Source organism: Moschus berezovskii, chromosome 4 (genome assembly GCF_049115385.1).
Source record: "Moschus berezovskii isolate FMDL1 chromosome 4, NW_MosBer_1.0, whole genome shotgun sequence".
Taxonomy (NCBI): domain Eukaryota; kingdom Metazoa; phylum Chordata; class Mammalia; order Artiodactyla; family Moschidae; genus Moschus; species Moschus berezovskii.
In genome coordinates, this window is record NC_142463.1 from 32,039,110 (window position 1) to 32,057,388 (window position 18,279).

Below are 18,279 nucleotides of genomic sequence, written 5' to 3' on the forward strand. Positions count from 1 at the left end.
TACTCTCTGAGGTGCCAGAGTTCCATCCTTGAGCAGTTCTGACCATCAGTAGATCACCCTTAGTTGGAATTGGAACTGACTTTCTTTAAGGGCCACCCCCTTGTCTCAGTTCCAAGAGTTGGCAGATACAGAACAGTATAATCCCTCTTCCATTTAATAGTCCTAGGGACACCCACCTCCATAGTCATGGTTTCATTTCTCCAGACCATAGGTTTTCAGGTCCTTCTGCTACTTGTTCATCAAATTGGGTTTCAAACCCCATTATTAATCTTATCTTGAAACATACAGGACTGTCTCTATGTCTCTCACGGTGTGGGGTCCAGGACTGATAACAGTGTTCCAGATAAGGTCATTTAGCCTCACAACAGCCCTGTTAGGACCAGAGCTGGGTTCCTGAGGGTCAGTAAGACTTCAAAACCGGTGCTCCTCCCACCCATGGTTGAATGAAGTCAACAGAGACTAAACACCCCAGTTCTTTCTACACAAGCTGAGGCAAAGTCATAGACCCCCCCACTCAAAGCCTGCATGGCTCCTCAGGGCTGCCTGGGTTAGGTAAAGGGTGCCTTCTGAGTGCAACTGAAGGTCTCAAACATGGTTCTGAGCCTAGCAGTGACACACAACTGAGCATTTTCCTTTGCATCTCAGATTTCCAGGAGTCCCCCTAGCAGATGGGGTCCAGGTGCAGCAGGCCCCCTGTTTTGCAAGCCTACAACACATGGCTTTTTCTATAGTGTGCTGATCACTGACTGGACCCTTAACACATTCCAAAGGCTCTGGTCAGCCTTTGTTCTGTCTCTCTGAAGCTTCTTGACCGCTTTCAAATTGAGTTAACAACTCTCTTCGCAGAACCAAGAACGGCCCCTGCTTGACCAGGCGTCATGGAGTCTTTGGCTGCAGACTTTTCCCATAAAACACCTGAGACTCTGAATCCCTTGGACATAGGAGTTTCCATGATTCAGCAGATAACCACTCAGGGAGCCAGACCTTCATGCAGACTCAGCCCCATCATTTCTACCTCTAACCCCTTTCCCCTGACTCACTGAGGAGTCCCCAGGATGCTATCCCCAGCAAAGCCATATAGGTAGTGATCCATATACATAAGAGCAGATGGTGGACTCCTTCCTCGGATTGCATATCAAGCCTCGGTATAAGGCCAGGTTGTACGGACCCAGCAGAAGAGAGGAGATGTACTTACACTTACAGGTTGACTTTTTGGCACATCATAAACACCTTCCTTCTTTTGGCTGGTGGGAACCTACGAAAAAATCAAATTCAACACAGTCAAAACACTCTGGTACTCTGCTTTTGAAGAACAAAGCAACCAGACTTTCCTTCCACTGGCTAAGCGTGTGTGAACTCAGCCCCTGAAGCCTGAAGGGCCAACTTCCAGCAGAAGAAGCTGTTGGTATCATGAAAGCATCAGGCCAGGCTCCTTCTCTCAGGCAAGCTGGAGGAGGAGAGGGGTGTGAATGATTCCAAAAAGGTTTGCAGGATGTCTCTGCCACTGGACTCCTCACAGTACCACAGCAGAGGAAGCAAAAGGCAGAGACCTCAGAGATCATGTGTTGAAAAAAATAATCATTGCACCAAAGATAAAAATGATGCCAGGGAGATGCTAAGAGTTGCCTAAAGTTGTTAAAGACAGTTTGCAGCTGAGCTTGAAGTACTCCATGCTGATTTGAGATCCAGGTTATTTAAAATTCAACAAATATCAAGGTCCTAAGACAAAATACAGCTTCTGTTGGGACCATGCACATACTATCTGATAATCACCGAAGGTTTTTCGTTAAGAAAAGGGTCCATCCATGGCAGGAAAAGCATGCGACCAGAATCAAAAAACTCTCCAATGGTTTTCTAACACTTCTCTGTAACTTCTTTCCTCCCTCTCTTCTCTTCCTCATCCATCTGGCCTTACTGGGCCACGTGATAACTGTCAAGCCCTAAGCAAGTCATTAACTCCTCTGAGCCTCACTGAAATGGGAACTTCAGCTCTGCTTCTTGCTTAGGTTATACATCAAAGAGAAAAGAGCGTAAACAATACAAGTCTATTTGGCACCATCATACTGTCAAATGTTAGAATGGTAATGTATTTTGCCATTGATACATTATGTAAATATGTACCCAAATACATATGATTAACAATGGACTTGTGGAATACTTTTCAAATGAGTCTATCAGGGGCCTTGCTCTGAAACATTCCAGTTTCTGACACTAGTTCATCCTCAGCAAGTAGCAAAGCTTAAGTCAAACCCTCCATGGGAGGGATCAGCCAGTAGTGGTTTTCTGTCTGATAACTGGTCTCTCTTTGATCAGACAGGGAGCCCCTTAAAAGCAGGCACAGCACATAAGAGCCAGTAGTCATTCAGCAGGTGTCTGCTACGTAAGTATATCATTGAGGATTCTGGAGAATAGTTAAGAAAAATTATCTTTTAATCTTGGACCAGCTTAGAGAAGAATTTGAGCTTATTCCTTGAGTCCCTTTGCCATTTTCACTCTCACTTAACTTAAAATCTTTATACTAACCCTGAGAAGTTGGTATTAAAATCTCCACTTTACGTAGTAGAGAGTGAGGCTCAGAGATGTTAGGGAAATTTAGAAGTTTCATAGCTAGTGAGCGATCAGAGTCAAAGGTAGTTCATTCTGGCTATGGAACAAGACACTTATCACTAACAGTATAAGTTAACACTGCCAGAGCATTTTCTATGTGCCAGGCATTATTCTAAACATTTATGTTCACATACATCCTCATTTAATCTGTGAGTGGGAAGCCAGGAGCATCAGCCTGCGTGGTCTGGCTTGAACTACTGCATCATACAGACAGCTGCAGCTCCCCCCTGTTCCCACCATTCCCACAGTAGATCTGGGTGCTTCTTGTCCTCTGACATCCATTCTATACTCCTGGAAGCTCGTGCACATCCTTGCAAAACAACAGGACTCTGAGTGAGCATAGCTGTGCAGAAGATGCATCTTCAGAATTACTCCTGCAAACTTGAGTTTGCAGGCAGCCCATGAAGAATGTAATTTCTTTGCTCCTGATAAGTAAGCTCCCTCCAAAAGGAACCCTCTAAGAGTGCCTACAGAGTCCTCGTTAACAAGGGCCAATAAATTACAAGCCCTCACTTTTATTTTTACTAGCAGCTCAGCCTTGCCTGAGCAAAATGAACAGTGTTTTTCTGTTCCCTGCAATTCACTGCTCACTATGGGCACTTAGTAAGTTGAACCACGGCTGACTCTCAATTATGCCTGCAAATGGAGGAGAAGCAGTAGGATGGAGAAACCCAAACTGTGCATAATTGAAAAAGCTTTTCTGCTTGGCTGTCCCATGGGTGAGATATCAACCTGCCTGTTTGTCTTTTAAGAATTATTTCAGCTAAGAAATCATGTTGAGAGGGCCACCAGAGTACTGGTGGAGCATTCCTCTGTACTTGTAACATCTGGTGCATCCTTTCATTAAGAAATAAAAGTTACCAAGAACCTATTAAGTGTCATGCACTGTGCTTTCCTTAGGACAATGTGGTGAATCAGACGAACGCGGCCCCTGACTTAACAGTGCTCCTTGTCTCGCTGGGGGAGATGCAAACGCCATCAGGCTACTGAAGCAGGGTGTAAAAGGAGCTTTATCTTACAAAGTAGTTGTCAAACCACATTGCAGCTTCCTGGTCACTCTGAATTCTGACAGATCTATAAGCCTGCTGAGGGCTCAGTAGATATTTTATTACCTTTGTTTCCCCATCTGTAAATACTGGTTAAACAAGAAACTTCTAGGCATCACACATTTACCACATATGTGCTAAAGACAGAAAAACCAGCAGAAACACTAGAAGGATGAAGGCCAGACAGTGCCTGGTCTCGGTTCTCATCTTCCCCTAACTGGAATGTCCCATCTGTGGACCATTTCAGTAATATGATGCTGTACAGAGTGATAACAGTCCTGGACCAAAAGGAGGTGGAGGGTCTGGTTCCTAACCCTGGCTCTGCCACAGGCTGTATGACCCTGGAGAAGTCACTGTTCTCTGAACCTGTTTCCTTATCTGGTTATCATGAGTATCCATGATAGTTTAAGGAGTTACCTACAAACACCTTGAAAGTGGGACCAGGCTGTGTGTCACTATTACATCCCGATGCACCCAGCACAGGCTGGTGCTCCATATGTAACTTTCAGTGCAGTGATATATTAATAGTGTGGAGGGGCAGGTTGACGGCTGGGTGACAGAGGATTAGAGACATGTCGTTTTAAAATAACAATGTGTAACAAATCTTGGGTAATTAAAAATGATTTTCAAATGAACAAACTTGAAGAATGTGCCCTTGGAAAGCTGCGATCTCACTGACGCTGGAAGCTTGCTAAAGTCTGAAGGAACGCTGCTGCTGCTACTGCGTCACTTCAGTCGTGTCCGACTCTGTGTGACCCCATAGACAGCAGCCAACCAGGCTTCCCCGTCCCTGGGATTCTCCAGGCAAGAACACTGGAGTGGGTTGCCATTTCCTTCTCCAATGCATAAAAGTGAAAAGTGAAAGTGAAGTTGCTCAGTCGTGTCCGACTCTTAGCGACCCCATGGACTGCAGCCCACCAGGCTCCTCCATCCACGGGATTTTCCAGGCGAGAGTACTGGAGTGGGGTGCCACAGAGGCTCTGGCCTTGGGCCCATCACTTAAGTATGAAGGACTTAAATTTCTTACATTTAAAATGGTAGTTATTACAACTGTCCTCATCTCACCAAGTTGTTGGAAAGGTCAGAATTAAGTGATGGGTAAAAACGCTTTGTACTGTGGGGTTCTGTGTTGTTCTAAAAAAGACAACTAATAATTTTTTTCTGAGGCATGCAAATAGAAAGACAATTATTATTATTATTAATTCAGTTTGGAAAATGAGACTACTGATCCTCAAAGAGAGGTGACATTTACTCAAGAGTCTCTCCCTCCCTTGTGTTGGAGTTATAAATAGCAAAGTCAAGTGAGGCTGCAGCTTTCCACTGGGCTCTCTGACAAGATAAGGTGAGCAAGTCGTGTTCTACTTCACTTAATACATCATCACAAGACGTCTCAAGCAGCATCTGATATTCATGGCATTAGAAAGTGAAAGGAACTAACATTTACACAAAACCTACTATGTACCAAGTGCTGTCCTGGTTGCTTTACATCTTCATACCACTTCTAGAAGCCGAGACTATAGTATCTATATCCTGTAGCCCAGGAAATTGAGACACAAAAGTTAGGTACTTCACCTGAGGTCGCAAAACAGTTAAAACCTTAGGCCCTCATTCCAGAAAATGGAGAATAAATAAAATAAAATCTGAGACTATCTTGACCAAGCTGAAGTATAAGAAACATTGAAGTCTACTCAGGAAGAATAAATATGGGACACTGGTAGGCCCTAAAAAATGTTGAGGCTCCCAATAGCAGTTCCTTAACAGCACAGCCTATCTTCAGGGCCAAGAGCTTACTTCTTGTTAAGCAAAATGAGGCCCAGTGGACTGGCAAGACAAGAGAGAAAGATAACCAGAGGCCCTTCCAACAGAGAGCAATAAAACAGTCATTCGCTTAAATGGTACTTCCTATTAATTATGGACAGAGGGGAAGATCCTGGATGTCAGAACTGTTAACACAAGGGTGACTTTTAGATACTGACTTGAAACCTATATAGAATCTACTTGTAAAACTTATCATCAAGGATATTCTGAACTGAAAAGAACCCTTGGATTTATTTATTTATGTACAGAAGTCAGCAAGTGGGAGGTTCTACCTCTTGCTAGCTCTGTAAGCCTGGGCAACATATGTTATGTTTGTGACACTCTCTTTCCTCATTTGTAAAGTGGGAATTATGACTCGAGCCACTTGGGGTAGCTATGAGACATAAGAAGATACTATATGTAAGCCCCCATTCACAGATACCTTGCTTGAGAAATGTTACCAAAACTATGTATACATACATACACATATGCTCGCACAGCACTTCTAAGCTTTGTTGCTCTGTAAAGCAAGGTAGCATGCTTCTCTAACAGTTCTGTGCTGAGGCCCTAGTTGCAAAGAATGGAAAAGGGCCATGCACAGGAGAAACTTCCATCTTATTTGCTCATTTTATAGATAAGTAAACTGAGACCCAGAGAAGGAAAGGGATTGATAAAGTGGCTTAATGGCTGTGGATGCAGTGTGTGACCTGGGATGAAACTTCTTTAGAGTCTCCTTGTGATCTTGTTTCATTCTCATGCCTACATGTGATTTAGGGAGAACTTATTCTCCTACTTTATCACTGGGGAAACTGAGCCTCAGAGAGGGCAAATGCCTTGCTTGCTACCCCTTAGCCAAAGGTAGTTGGTGACAGAGTCAGAACTACCAGTTCCCTGCTTCCCAAAGCCAGTTCTTCCTAGTACACGAGGCTGCAACCCAGAGAGCCCGACAGGGCACAAAAGAAGCCCTGCCAATTACAGATAAGTCTGAATTCAAGAACCTCTTATATTGAGAAGTCTAACTTTATTTTAAAAGGTTCTCTCTCTTCATCAGATGACTGGTTAGTGGTTCCTCTGGCGTCACATTGTAACTGAGCAGGACCCTGTGGGGCCTTCCCAGAACAAGCTCCTGCCTCATATTTTCTGGAAGTACCTAGATAATAGGATCTCATGAACATTTCCTGAGCTGTTCTGCAGATGCTAAAACCCCCAACAAATTGAAGAAATTAACTACTTGATGACCATGAGCATGTAGTGCCCAGACCTACTGATGCCTAAGGAACGATACTGTGATACCATCCTGTTACCACATGATTAACCTGAGAGTTGTGCACAAGCTGATCACATACCCTGCAACTCCCTTCCCTCACCTGACCTTTAAAATGCTTTCCTGAAACCCACTGGGGAGTTCGGGTGTTTTGAGTACTAGCAGCCCTGGCTCCTTGCTTGGCGCCCTGCAACAAACTCTGCTCTTTCCTCCACCACAGTCTGGGGTCAGTAAATTTGTCTGTGGACCCAAGTGTGGTTCAGTGACAATACTGACACACTGCAAGGTTGGACTTTAAAATTTGACACTGAGGACAGATATGCAACTTTTCTATTTAAAGACAGAAACTTTGTAAACGATGATTTTAAACAAATTCTCAAAGAGCAAGCTCACACTTGAACCCAGATGGAACCTGTGGATAGAAATATATCATTACCCCCTAGGGCTGGTTAAACCGAGGTGCTGGTAGAACTAACATACTCTGGTCATTTAGAATTCTGTACATTTGATGAAAACTGAAAATATGTTTTACTTTTATTACACAAGTAATGCGTGCCCAAGGCAGAATAACAGACCACACAACTGAGTAAATTAAGAAAATTAAAATCACTTATTTAAATACATTAAAATATTTCCTGCTTCCATAATGTTTATATTTCAAATTAGGGCTAAAATTCTAATTAATGAAAAATTGGAGGTTGTCATATTTGTTTGATGTGTGGCTGTGCTGTAATTACACAGATTCTTTGGTAGTAAAGCACAGGGGAAGCAGTGTGGGTTTGGTCCCAGCTCTTAACAGCTGTACAGCCTTGAGGAAGCTACTCAGCCTCTCAGAGCCTCAGTTTCCCCTTGAAAAAGTGGGGTTAAAATACCTACTTTACAGCATATTTAGGAGAATTAACGAGTTTAAAAGTGTACAGCAGACTTGTGATTGCCAAGGGAGGAAGGAGTTTGGGATTAACAGATGCAAACTGTTATCTATAGAATGGATAAACAGCAAGGTCCTAGTGTGTAACGTACAAGGAGCTATGTTCCATATCTTGTGATAAACCATAATAGAAAAGTATGAGAAAGAAGGCATATATATGTATAAATGAATCATCATGCTGTATAGCAGAAATTAACACAACATTGTAAATCAATTATACTTTTGTAAAATAAATTAAAAAAAGTGTGTTTAGGCTTCTTCACATAAGCAGACATTTTAAAGAATATTAATTTACCTTCCCTTCAGAAGGGATAAAACCTTTAGCTAGACTTTCTTTCATTCAGTTAATATTCCCAATGTTGTCTCCAAACAGCATTTTTGAATTTGGCCTTCATTTTCAGTGGTGCAATTGACTTTTTAAAGAAATTCAGCAGCACGTTCTTTTGAGAAATGAAGGACCCTCATATTCTGAACAACAACTCTCCAAAGAATTAATTTAGTAAAATGGAATGTTTGATTTCTGTGTCAACTGAAAACAGTTAAGATCCATTAAAAATTAAAATATTCTACCCAGTTGGCCATTAAACATGTCAATGATCAGAATGAAAACTACTGGTAAACGGCAGGGAACTGGAGCCAATTCACACAGAGGTATTTTAACAAGCCCAGAATGACCAACAGAGCAAGGTGGAGGCTGGGAGTAAGAAGAGAGCCCCTGGTGGCGGTGCGAAGGAAGGAGAGGAAAGTGATTTATACCTGATAAATGTTTTCTTCCGTTTCGGGATCACGGATTGGCTCGTGTCCAGCCTCAAACACAATGTACTATGACAGCAGCAGCCAGAGAGGAAAAGTTAAGGGGAAAATGAAAGAGGAAAAAAACAAAAAGCATTTGGAATTCAGGATACAAATTGTAGTAAGCATTAAAGACACAGGCACAAGAGAAAACACCCTGAAGAGACATTACTGACATTCCACGTGGCCTGGCACATTCCTGCCTCTTCTAAGGAAAATTGCCATGATCTGATGGTCAGCCTTTCAGTCAGGACTGCGTACGCACTACAGACCTTTCTGGAGATATAACCGCTTCCTTCAGTGGCACTGATCTCAGCAGTGTCTGCCTGTGCGGGAACTGCTGGGTGGGGATGATGTCTCCTAGGACCCCAACTTTGCCATCTCTGGGTTACAGCGGTAACCTTTGCTCCCCTTTGCTCCCTAAGGCCCACGGTCCTAAGCCAATTCTGATTTGCGGCTCAGAAGCCGCAAACGCCTTCATCTCATACATATCACCTTACTTTACATTCTCAGTTTTAAATACTGAAGTCAAATTTTCCATATACATGTTTCAGACTCTAAAAGACTGGGCCATTCCAAAAAGGACTATGTTCTTTACCCTCCGAGACCATGAGCCCGGGGCTGAGCTCATACTATAGATGATATACACCCCTGGTAGTCTAAAGCAAAGCCTGACATCAAATGCACCTTTGACTTTTGTTTACATCCATGTTAGATACTTCTTCTCTTTCAAATTATTCAGATTCTGTTAATTTCTTATCCATATTATTTTCTGTTCATCATAGCAGGGGCAGCTTTTGTGTGAAACTGCATTCTGTGAAACTACGAATGCATGTGTGACACACATATATAGAACCCATGTGTGTCCCAGTTAGAAATGTACATTTCAGATTGTCTTTTATGTCCCGTAAGTCAAATGTTTGGCTGCTCTCTCTCCTTGGGAATAAGCACAGAGTGGGAGAGGCCTCCTCTCTCATCTGCAGCTGTTAAAACAGAGCATATACTTGCACCCAAGAGAAGCCATCTCTACCCATACTTAGGCTACAACCTTGAAGAAAGTGCAGAGAAAGCTATGGACAGGCACGTCTGTGGGATCTCCCTTTCCCCCACTCACAAAAGCCCCTCTGGCGTGAGCCAGGGAATCAGGGGGCAGCCTGGACAATCAGGGGCCAGAGAGACTTCTCCTCACAGTTCTTTCCCCAGCTCACAAACCATCCTTTGGATGTGTGTTCAAATGTTGCCAAAACGTCAGTCCCCATCTCTGGTTCTTAACTCACTGAAGCCACCTCATTATTCAGTCTCTCTAATGAACTCAGAATATTCAAAGGACTCTTGCAAACATTCAGCTCTGGGATCAAACTTATACAGATTGCTGAGAAGGCTGAAGCAGGGGCAAGAAGGGAGAAGCCTATTTCTAAATCCCATGCTACTGATGCCAGCCAAACTTCTGTTAGTTTTTATGGAAATTTACTCCTGGAGGGCTTGGCAGACCTCATCCTCAGAAATAATCTTGGTCCCTCTCCAGGTTCTGCAGCCAGTGGAGACAAATGCCTATACCACTGGCCCAGGCCTTTCCTGACCCTCTACCCCGACTAGTTTCCAAAATTACCTGGTATACAGGATCTTCAACGTCCTCTTCCAGAATTGTCTACAGCAGAGTGAGGGAAGGGAGGATGAAAAGCAGAGGATATAAAGCGAGAGATGTGAGACTGTACTCAGAAATTACAGGACAGTGAAGAAACCAGCTCTGGGTAGGAGAGGCTGGTGGGTCATTAAGGCAGAAAACTGGCAGAAAAAAAATGAAAACCCTGTAGCCGCCCCACCCCCACTGTTAACAAGAAGCAAATGCAATTGACTTTCCTTAGATCTCCTCCCCTGAAATCTTCCCCAGTTTTAAGATTTCACTTTCTCTCATATGTCTAGAATCTCAGAGAATAGGGATCATTTCTAATGGCATGCTTTCGGTGCCTGTAATTTACACAGGAACGTTTCATCTTTGTTTATTTCTACTTGGCAGCAGGAGGAGAAGCCTTGACTGTCAGTTTTCATATCTGTTTATTTTAAGCCCCTGCTGTCTCCGGTACCAGGATAAATTCACAGGTATACCTGATACACAGCTTGTTCGCACTGCTTATCCTTTTGTGCCTTTTTTTCCAGCTCTTCTCTTTGCTTCAATTCATAAATAAGTTGAAAGAGATCTCTCAAGTCCAGAATAACAGGTTCAGCCTGGAGTAAAAGGTGGTAAAGCACATGAATAAGGGAATGGTTACTGCGCTGCAGTGACCAATTTTTGTTTTTGATGGCTACAACCCGCAGCCCTTCCTTTTTCTATTAAACTGAAAGCATTCCATCTTTAATTAATTCTACCTTGTTATATTGGTTTAGCAAATTGCATCTAGGCTAAAGTTCATTTCTTCAACTAATTATATTTGCAAATTCATAATAATCATAAGCATAAAAGGCACTGCTTTTATTTATTAGTAATTTCGAATACAACAAAATTAGGGTAGGCCTTATGCAAAACAGCTATTTGTTTTCTCTTATTTTCTTTTTAAATGAGGCTAGCAACACAAGGAAACTTATTTGTGTAGTGTGCCTCCATCCAGCTTAATCAGAAAGGAAAATAATTAGTCATTACGAAATACCCATTAGAAAAAGTAACAATAACACAACTGGATGGGCGTGAGCCTGTTTCTTTGCTCTGAGGCTGTTTATCTTTTCTAGATGGGAAGCTGAGTGTCAGCATTGCTGAGTCACATGTCACAATGGGCCCCCGAAGACCAATAGTGTGACAGTGCTATCCCAGAAAAGGTACAAGGAAAAGCATCCTCCTTGGAAGGGGGCTACTCACCGCCTGGGCTGTTTTTATGGCCACAAATCTGTGATTCCCCTCCTTCCCGCAAACATATCCGAAGGCCCGGTGATCTGTGATGTCCTTTGCGATGTAGGAAATTTCGTGAACAGCATGATGATGCTGAAGGGCCTGTGAGAGACAAAAAGAAGAGCCTATTTCAGGGGACTTTCCCTCCGAGCAGTTGATCAATAAGAGATGTGTTTCCGCTACGTGTGAACAAGCCCAGAGGGCTTTGGAAAAGCTGTTTGGTCCAGATGGAAGGGAAAAAAGAGCTGCGCCTGCCCTTGAGAAATGGAGGCTTCCTTGCATGGTCCTGATGCTGTGACCAGAGAGATAAACAGGACTGTTCAGATGCTGAGGGCGCATCTGTGATGGTGGCTCTTTCTTCTGCTTGCCGGGCCCAGTCATTCTCACCCAGTGGTACAGGCTCCTCTCCATCTTTCCTCATGACACAGCCCAGCCTAAGTTCTGCAGTGATATTTAGTACACGCACATAACCAGGGCCTCTGCTTGTCCCGCTGGACGGTGTACAGTGTACAATGGCCAGGGGCGCCCTCTGCATTCAGAGAACCACCGATGTGCATGGTTATGACAATTTTCCAACAGGTGGCAGTGATAAGACTGCCTTGAGGATCAAACACCCTTCTCTGTTTTGTCCCAGGTCACCAAATGGGTTAGACCCACACCTCTGAGGATTTTTACGTGTTGGTCCCCTTGTCTGCAAGACCTGTTCTTTTACCCACCTGCCTGAATTCTATTCCTCTTGAAAAGCCTATTTGAAATCACGCCACCTTGTGAAATCCCCTGAACAAGGCTTGCCCTTTCTTTCCCTGCAGAGGACAGTCTTCCCTCTTCGGTGTTTCCCAGAACTTCAGTCCAGCGATACTGGAACTCCCAAAGGATTCCTCACACACAGCTCCCGGGGCTCCTGCTTTCATAGATCTTCCTTCTCTGATACATTTTCCTGAATCCTGGTCTTCCCCACCTGACTCTGTCTTCATCTTTGTCATCCTAGTACCGAGTGCTGTGCCTGACCCATAGCTGTTGAACTAAATTGGGACTGCTGATCAGTAATTCAAACATCATTTGAATCTGACCTTCCTGCCCTTGTTAACTAAACTTCAACAAGCAATATCCACCATCCTGTTAAGCAATGGTGATCTTTATGGTCATTTTTCTAGATTAAATGTACCCCAAATATTCCTCATTAAACAGTACTCTGTAAAGGTTTATGTATGTATCTAGGCATTATATGATGTGTTTCAAGTCCTTACAAAGGACCTTTTCATTATACTGGGTGCTAAGAAGCTTGAATTCTAGTCACTATATGTGAACACAAGGCACTCACTGTATGTCTCTGGATCTCTGTTTATTCCTCTATTAAAGGAGAACTTTGAACCAGATCAATGGCTCCTAACCCAAAGTCCTGGATCTATAGGGATCATTAAAAATAATGAAAAGAGGTCCCAGGCAATTTTCAACATTTCAAAAAGCTAAACAGAAATTTATAATTATTCCTAATAAGATGACTTCTGTTATTGTGCACACAAATAAAAATGCTGAGTTTATTTAGAATTATATCTGGTTACTGTTGTACCCCTCAGCTCACCTTGGAGCAGACTCTCTTTGGCCATCAGTGATGGATTCAAATAATCCAAATAGGAAAGTAAATGACTATAAATGCATTTTACTGAACAAAGTCTCCTATGTTACTGAATCTGTGAAGGGAAGGAGAAATTTAACACGAGGAGAATTTGGTTATGAAAATATTGAGAACCACTGAAGTAGATCTTCTCCCAGGTCTCCTTCCATCTTCCCAGATCCTTTAATCATCTAGATCTCACATCACACAGCCAGCCTCTCAGTGGCGCCTGCCTCTTATGATGACCATTACTTAGTTCTGGATTGCTGGCCCTGACCTTCAAAAACGTCCATTCCCGGCCATCTTTTCAGGCTCTGAACTTAGGAATCATTTCTGCAGTAGAATTTGCTGCTGCAGCTTTACCTTCCAGAGGCCAGCCATTCACTCACCTCTTTCTTACTCTTAAGATGCTCCCTGTGGGTTTCATGCCCATCTAGGTTGCCCAGTGTCAGCTAGACATAATGCATGGAGGGTCGTATCACTGCCTGGTCACCCTAGCCCCTTAAGTGGCCATAAGACAACTTTATAATTTTAGTGGATTTTGACACAAAGTTGGGGAAGAAGAAAGTGTTTATTAGTAAAATGACCAGGATCCAATTGTTCCCGCTTTATTAAGAAGGCATATTTATCTAGCAGAGAAAAACTGCTCAGAGAGCAGTAGCTTTTCCATGGTGTTAATGATGTAAAATTGATGAGATTTATATTCACAAAACAAGGCGGTATTGATTTAGAGGCTTTTGTGAGCTTGAATGGGATACAGCAGAGAAAAGTGAGAGACAAAGGCATCCTCCTTCTCTTTCTTTCCTGCAAGTATTTCTTTCTCTGCATAATACAGTGAATGTTATCCATGTATCCTATTAAATCAAAGTTTGACGACAGCACTTTATTGATTGCCAAGTGGAATATTGCTCTAAAATTAAACCGCGATTAGAAGTCTTCCTGGTGGAATTAGATTCGGAGATGATTGTGCAATGGTAAAATATCACCTACTATGCAAGACAGCAGATGGAGATGTTTTAATTTATCTGTGAATCCTCATTAAGTGTTTTAAAGTCAAAACATTTTTAATGCCTGATGATACCTAATATTTCCTCACAAAGTGTAGCTGTGTGTGCGCATGAAGGGCTTAAAAATATTGTAACATTATCTTTTCCCATAGTTAATTTTATGATGTGTTAAAAAGGATTGCTCTGAAATTGGCTCATTCATTTGGAAACGAAGAGTCAGATAGGGATTATGTCTCCACTTTCTCCAACCTTAACCATGCAAACATCATAAAGATCCTTGGAAATACAAACATATTAGAATCCTTCTAATCCCACATTATCACATTCATCTTGGCAACTCAGAGGACACTGCAAATACTTGCTCAATGAGCCTCCAAATTGCTCCATGTCTTCAAGTAGGTTTTATCAGCACAAATCAAAGGCAGGTGGAGCCAGAGGAAATGTAAACATCATGTAGTTCAACTATGAGTTCATTCATGAAAGGACTGCGGACCAGAAGGTGTTCTGGCTGGACCAATACTTAATTAAGGCCCCACTCTCCCTACTCATAATGGAGAAGCATTGAGTAAAGGAAACTAGGTCATTTAGAATCAGGGTCTCCTTTCCTTAGACTCTTGGCTCCCTAGATCAACCACAAAACCATGATCCCTGATAAGCTAGGATAAGGAAGGGAAACTAAGGAAGGAGGTCAAACTGAGGGTGTTCTGGATTCCAGCAGATTACTAAGGTCAGAAAGGGTCACCAATCAGAAGGTCTGGGGTCAAGGCCAGCTATTAGGATCTCAAAGAAGAAAGTCAAGACCACCTGGTCTGGAAGGGCACTTTCAGGGGCTTGCCACCTGCAGTATCTGTGGAGCAGCCAAGGCCAGAAAGCGGAGGTGAAGTCCTTGGTAACAGAAAAAACAAAAGACCATTTCATCCCAAAAGTGTTTCTGTGGGGAGTTTCGAGGCATCATGTGTTGTTCCGGAGATGCAGAGAATACTGGGGCCAGAGGGAGAGGGAGAGAGTGGAAGAAAGGCAGGTTCTGGTTGCCCTTCTTCCACCCTTCCCTCAGCAAAGAGTTTCTGTCTTGGAAAAACATAATCTAGGTATGAGTGACTCAGTCATGTCCAACTCTTTGCAACCCCATGGACTGTAGCCCGCCAGGCTCCTCTGTCCATGGGATTCTCCAGGCAAGAATACTGGAGTGGGTAGCTATTTTCTTTCTCCAGAGGATCTTCCCAACCCAGGTATCAAACAAGGGTCTCCTGCACTGCAGGGAGGTTCTTTACCATCTGAGCCACCAGGGAAGCCCAATCTAGGTATTAAAGCACCGCCGAAAAATCAAAGCAGATAATTTGGTTTTAAAAAGAGTCTTCCAGAACACCCAATTTTTCTGCTACCGCTTCATTTACTCCTCCTGTTCTGAACCCTCTCATTGTGGATCAAATTGTTGCTACTGAATTCCAAGGCCAATTCAGAGATCAGCCTCGCCAACCCAGTCTGACTTTCCTCCCAGGAATAACAATAATCTGAAGGGGTCATCATCCCCCTCTGGGTTCTGGACTTTCTCACCTCTGTGCCATCATGCACGTGGTTTTCTCTGCTGGCTGCCTCTTCTTACCCTAACCATGCTTCATCATCTCTACCTCACTATATGATACCTATGCTTCAAGGCCTAGTTCCAACACCATGGTCATCTAGGGACCTTCCTCAACTCCCCTATTCCCTGTAACAATAATTCCCAACTCTAGAATTCACTGGGCTGTGCTCTTTTTCCTCTATCTGGGATGCTCCAACCTTCTTAGTTCTGTAACACATTTTCCATGCATATAGTTATTCACACCGTATAACTATTCAGTTCAGTTCAGTTTAGTCGCTCAGTCGTGTCCGACTCTCCGCGACCCCATGAATCACAGCACGCCAGGCCTCAGTGCCTAATACGTTCTAGGTCTCATTCTAAGTGCTGCATCTGCCCAAATGGTTAAACCATGGTCCCTTCCTCAAGACCCTTGCAGTCTCAAAGAACAGGCAGGCACAGAACCTAACAATCACAATATAATAAGACAAGCTTGATATTAAAGGTGTTGTAAAGGAGCAGAGGAGAAATGGGGAGGAGCATCCCAGGGAGGACTTGACAAAGGAGCTGACCTAGGACTCAGTCTCCAAGAATAAAGGGGAAATCCTCAGAAAACCAGAGAAAGGGCATTCTAGGCAGAAAGAATGAAGCAGGCAGACGCCTGTAGGTCCTGAAAACAAAATATCTGGAGAACATCTGTGCACATGTTTTCTCTCCACTTTGGGATGTTAACTCTTCAAAAAAAAAAAAAAAGAAATTTAATATCAGGTTCTCCTCAGCCTTATCCTGGTTCCTAATACTGTTCCTTTTGAACAACAAGTGCTAAGTAAGGTTTCATGAATTAAAGAAGGAACAAAGGGACTTCCCTGGTAGCTCAGTGGATAAGAATCTGCCTGCCAAGGCATAGGAAATGGGTTCGACTCCTGATCTGGGAAGATTCCACATGCCCGTGCCCCATAACTACTGAGTCAGCACTCCAGGGCCTGTGAGTTGCTATCTACCGAAGCTTGTGTGCCTAGAGCCTGCATTCTGCAACACAAGAAGCCATTGCAATGAAAAGCCTGCACACCACAACAGAGTAGTCCCCGCTTGCCGCAATTAGAGAAGGCCTGTGCAAAAAAGCAATGACGACCCGATGCAGCCAAGAATAAATAAATAAATATATTTTTTAAAAAAAAGAGAAAGGGGGAACCAAGCTATCCAAAGACATACAGTGCACAAGGTAGTCACTCAATAAATGCTCAGTGATTGACTAAATCAGGTTAATTCATGATATTTCACATAGAATTTATTCTGTAAATAGAGGGTTCCTTCTCTGATTACCATTTTTTTCTTAGCATTTCCATGAGCCATTTACCAATGTTTAAATGAAGTATCAAATTGTTTGCAGGGTTACTGTCTGACAGAATAAATTACAGAGAAGACTTAATTTGTAGTATGGTTCAATACAGCCAATTAAATACAGTATGGATTAGAAAGTCATCTGCTCAGACTTTACCATTAGCTTTTTTTAAAGAATAAATTCTAGCCTATTTAGCCTTCATATTATTATTGGGTGGGTATATGTGTGTATGAGAGGGTGTGGTTTCCCGAGGCTATACTATTCACAGGAAAAATACCCACCAGGATTCAAGTGAGTTAACAAAAAAGCAAAACAAAAAACAGATATGCAGATAGACACAGAATAAAAATAGATACATGAAAAATACACTGCTTCACACTACAGGCAATTACAGTAGTTAAAATCTCACTAGACAAAGAGAGGCCCAGGCTCATTATATAGGCCTTTCTCTTTTCCAACATATTTTTGGATCCATTTGCTGCATGGCAGTGCCAGCAAGGCTGGGAGTCAACCTCTGTACCAGCCCCCAGGCACCCCATCATCTGAGGCTCAATGGAGCAGGTCAGAGTGAATTTTTCTCTAAGTTCCCATACTGAAATCTTCTAGAATGTTTTACTCAAGGACAAGACCAGATTTCCAAAGATCCCAGACTCTAGCTAAAGAGGCAGCACGCTAACAGAGGAAAGAATGTTAACACTGGAGTCAGAGAGAACATAATTCAAATCCAAGCTGTTTCACTGACTGCATAGCTTTAGGAATGTCTCTCTAACTTTCTGAGCCTTCTCTTTTTATATTATACAAAGAATGATACAGAACCCAACCAGTTACTGAAAATATTACATTGATTCTGATAAAATATACCAGACTAAAGAGATGCCACTTTTCCCCACCAGAATGGAAAAAAAAAAAATACTCAGTGTTAACAAAAGTGTGGGGAAACAGAAACTTTCTTGGGATACTGGATTTCTCTAATATACGTATTAATACAATGGGACAAAGAGTGCCTCTCTCATGGTCCTGTTAGAAAGACTGATGAGTTAGTCTGGTATACATAAAGGGCTTGGAGCAACACAAGACACATACTGCAAGGGCTTTGTAAATGTTGGCTGTTATGGTTATTTTTGTTACTTGTGGGAGTGTGATTTGGTGTAACTTTTCTGAAAGGCAGACTGGCTATCTCAAAGCATTAAAGGTATGCATAAATTTTGACCTTATGATTCTTCTTGTAGGGATTCAAGTATCTATAAATAATGTAAGATGTGGTAAAAGACTTAGCTATGACATATTGCATGCAATGTTTAGAATAATGAAAAATTAGAAATGTCTGAAGTGTTGAGCATTAACAGACTGGCTGAAGTAACTGCATTTTGCTATAAGATGAAATAATATGCAGCTATCCAAAAATCACCTTGGGAATGTATGTACGTTTTGCTGTGAAAATA

At 42.6% G+C, this 18,279-nt stretch overlaps 1 protein-coding gene across 3 annotated transcripts in view; it reads right to left on the reverse strand.

Annotated features, from left to right (window-relative positions):
- Positions 1 to 18,279, reverse strand: part of DAB1 (DAB adaptor protein 1) — a 476,669-nt gene that overhangs the window by 68,764 nt on the left and 389,626 nt on the right. For 2 of the 3 annotated variants that reach the window (XM_055402649.2, XM_055402647.2), the window contains exons 5-9: positions 11,286 to 11,417; positions 10,541 to 10,660; positions 10,044 to 10,082; positions 8,399 to 8,464; positions 1,196 to 1,255 (exon numbers count right to left, since the gene is read on the reverse strand). In XM_055402649.2, coding sequence (XP_055258624.1) covers positions 1,196 to 1,255; positions 8,399 to 8,464; positions 10,044 to 10,082; positions 10,541 to 10,660; positions 11,286 to 11,417 — 417 coding nt within the window. The remainder of the gene's footprint in view (positions 1 to 1,195; positions 1,256 to 8,398; positions 8,465 to 10,043; positions 10,083 to 10,540; positions 10,661 to 11,285; positions 11,418 to 18,279) is intronic. The other variant, XM_055402651.2, reaches the window with a different exon arrangement.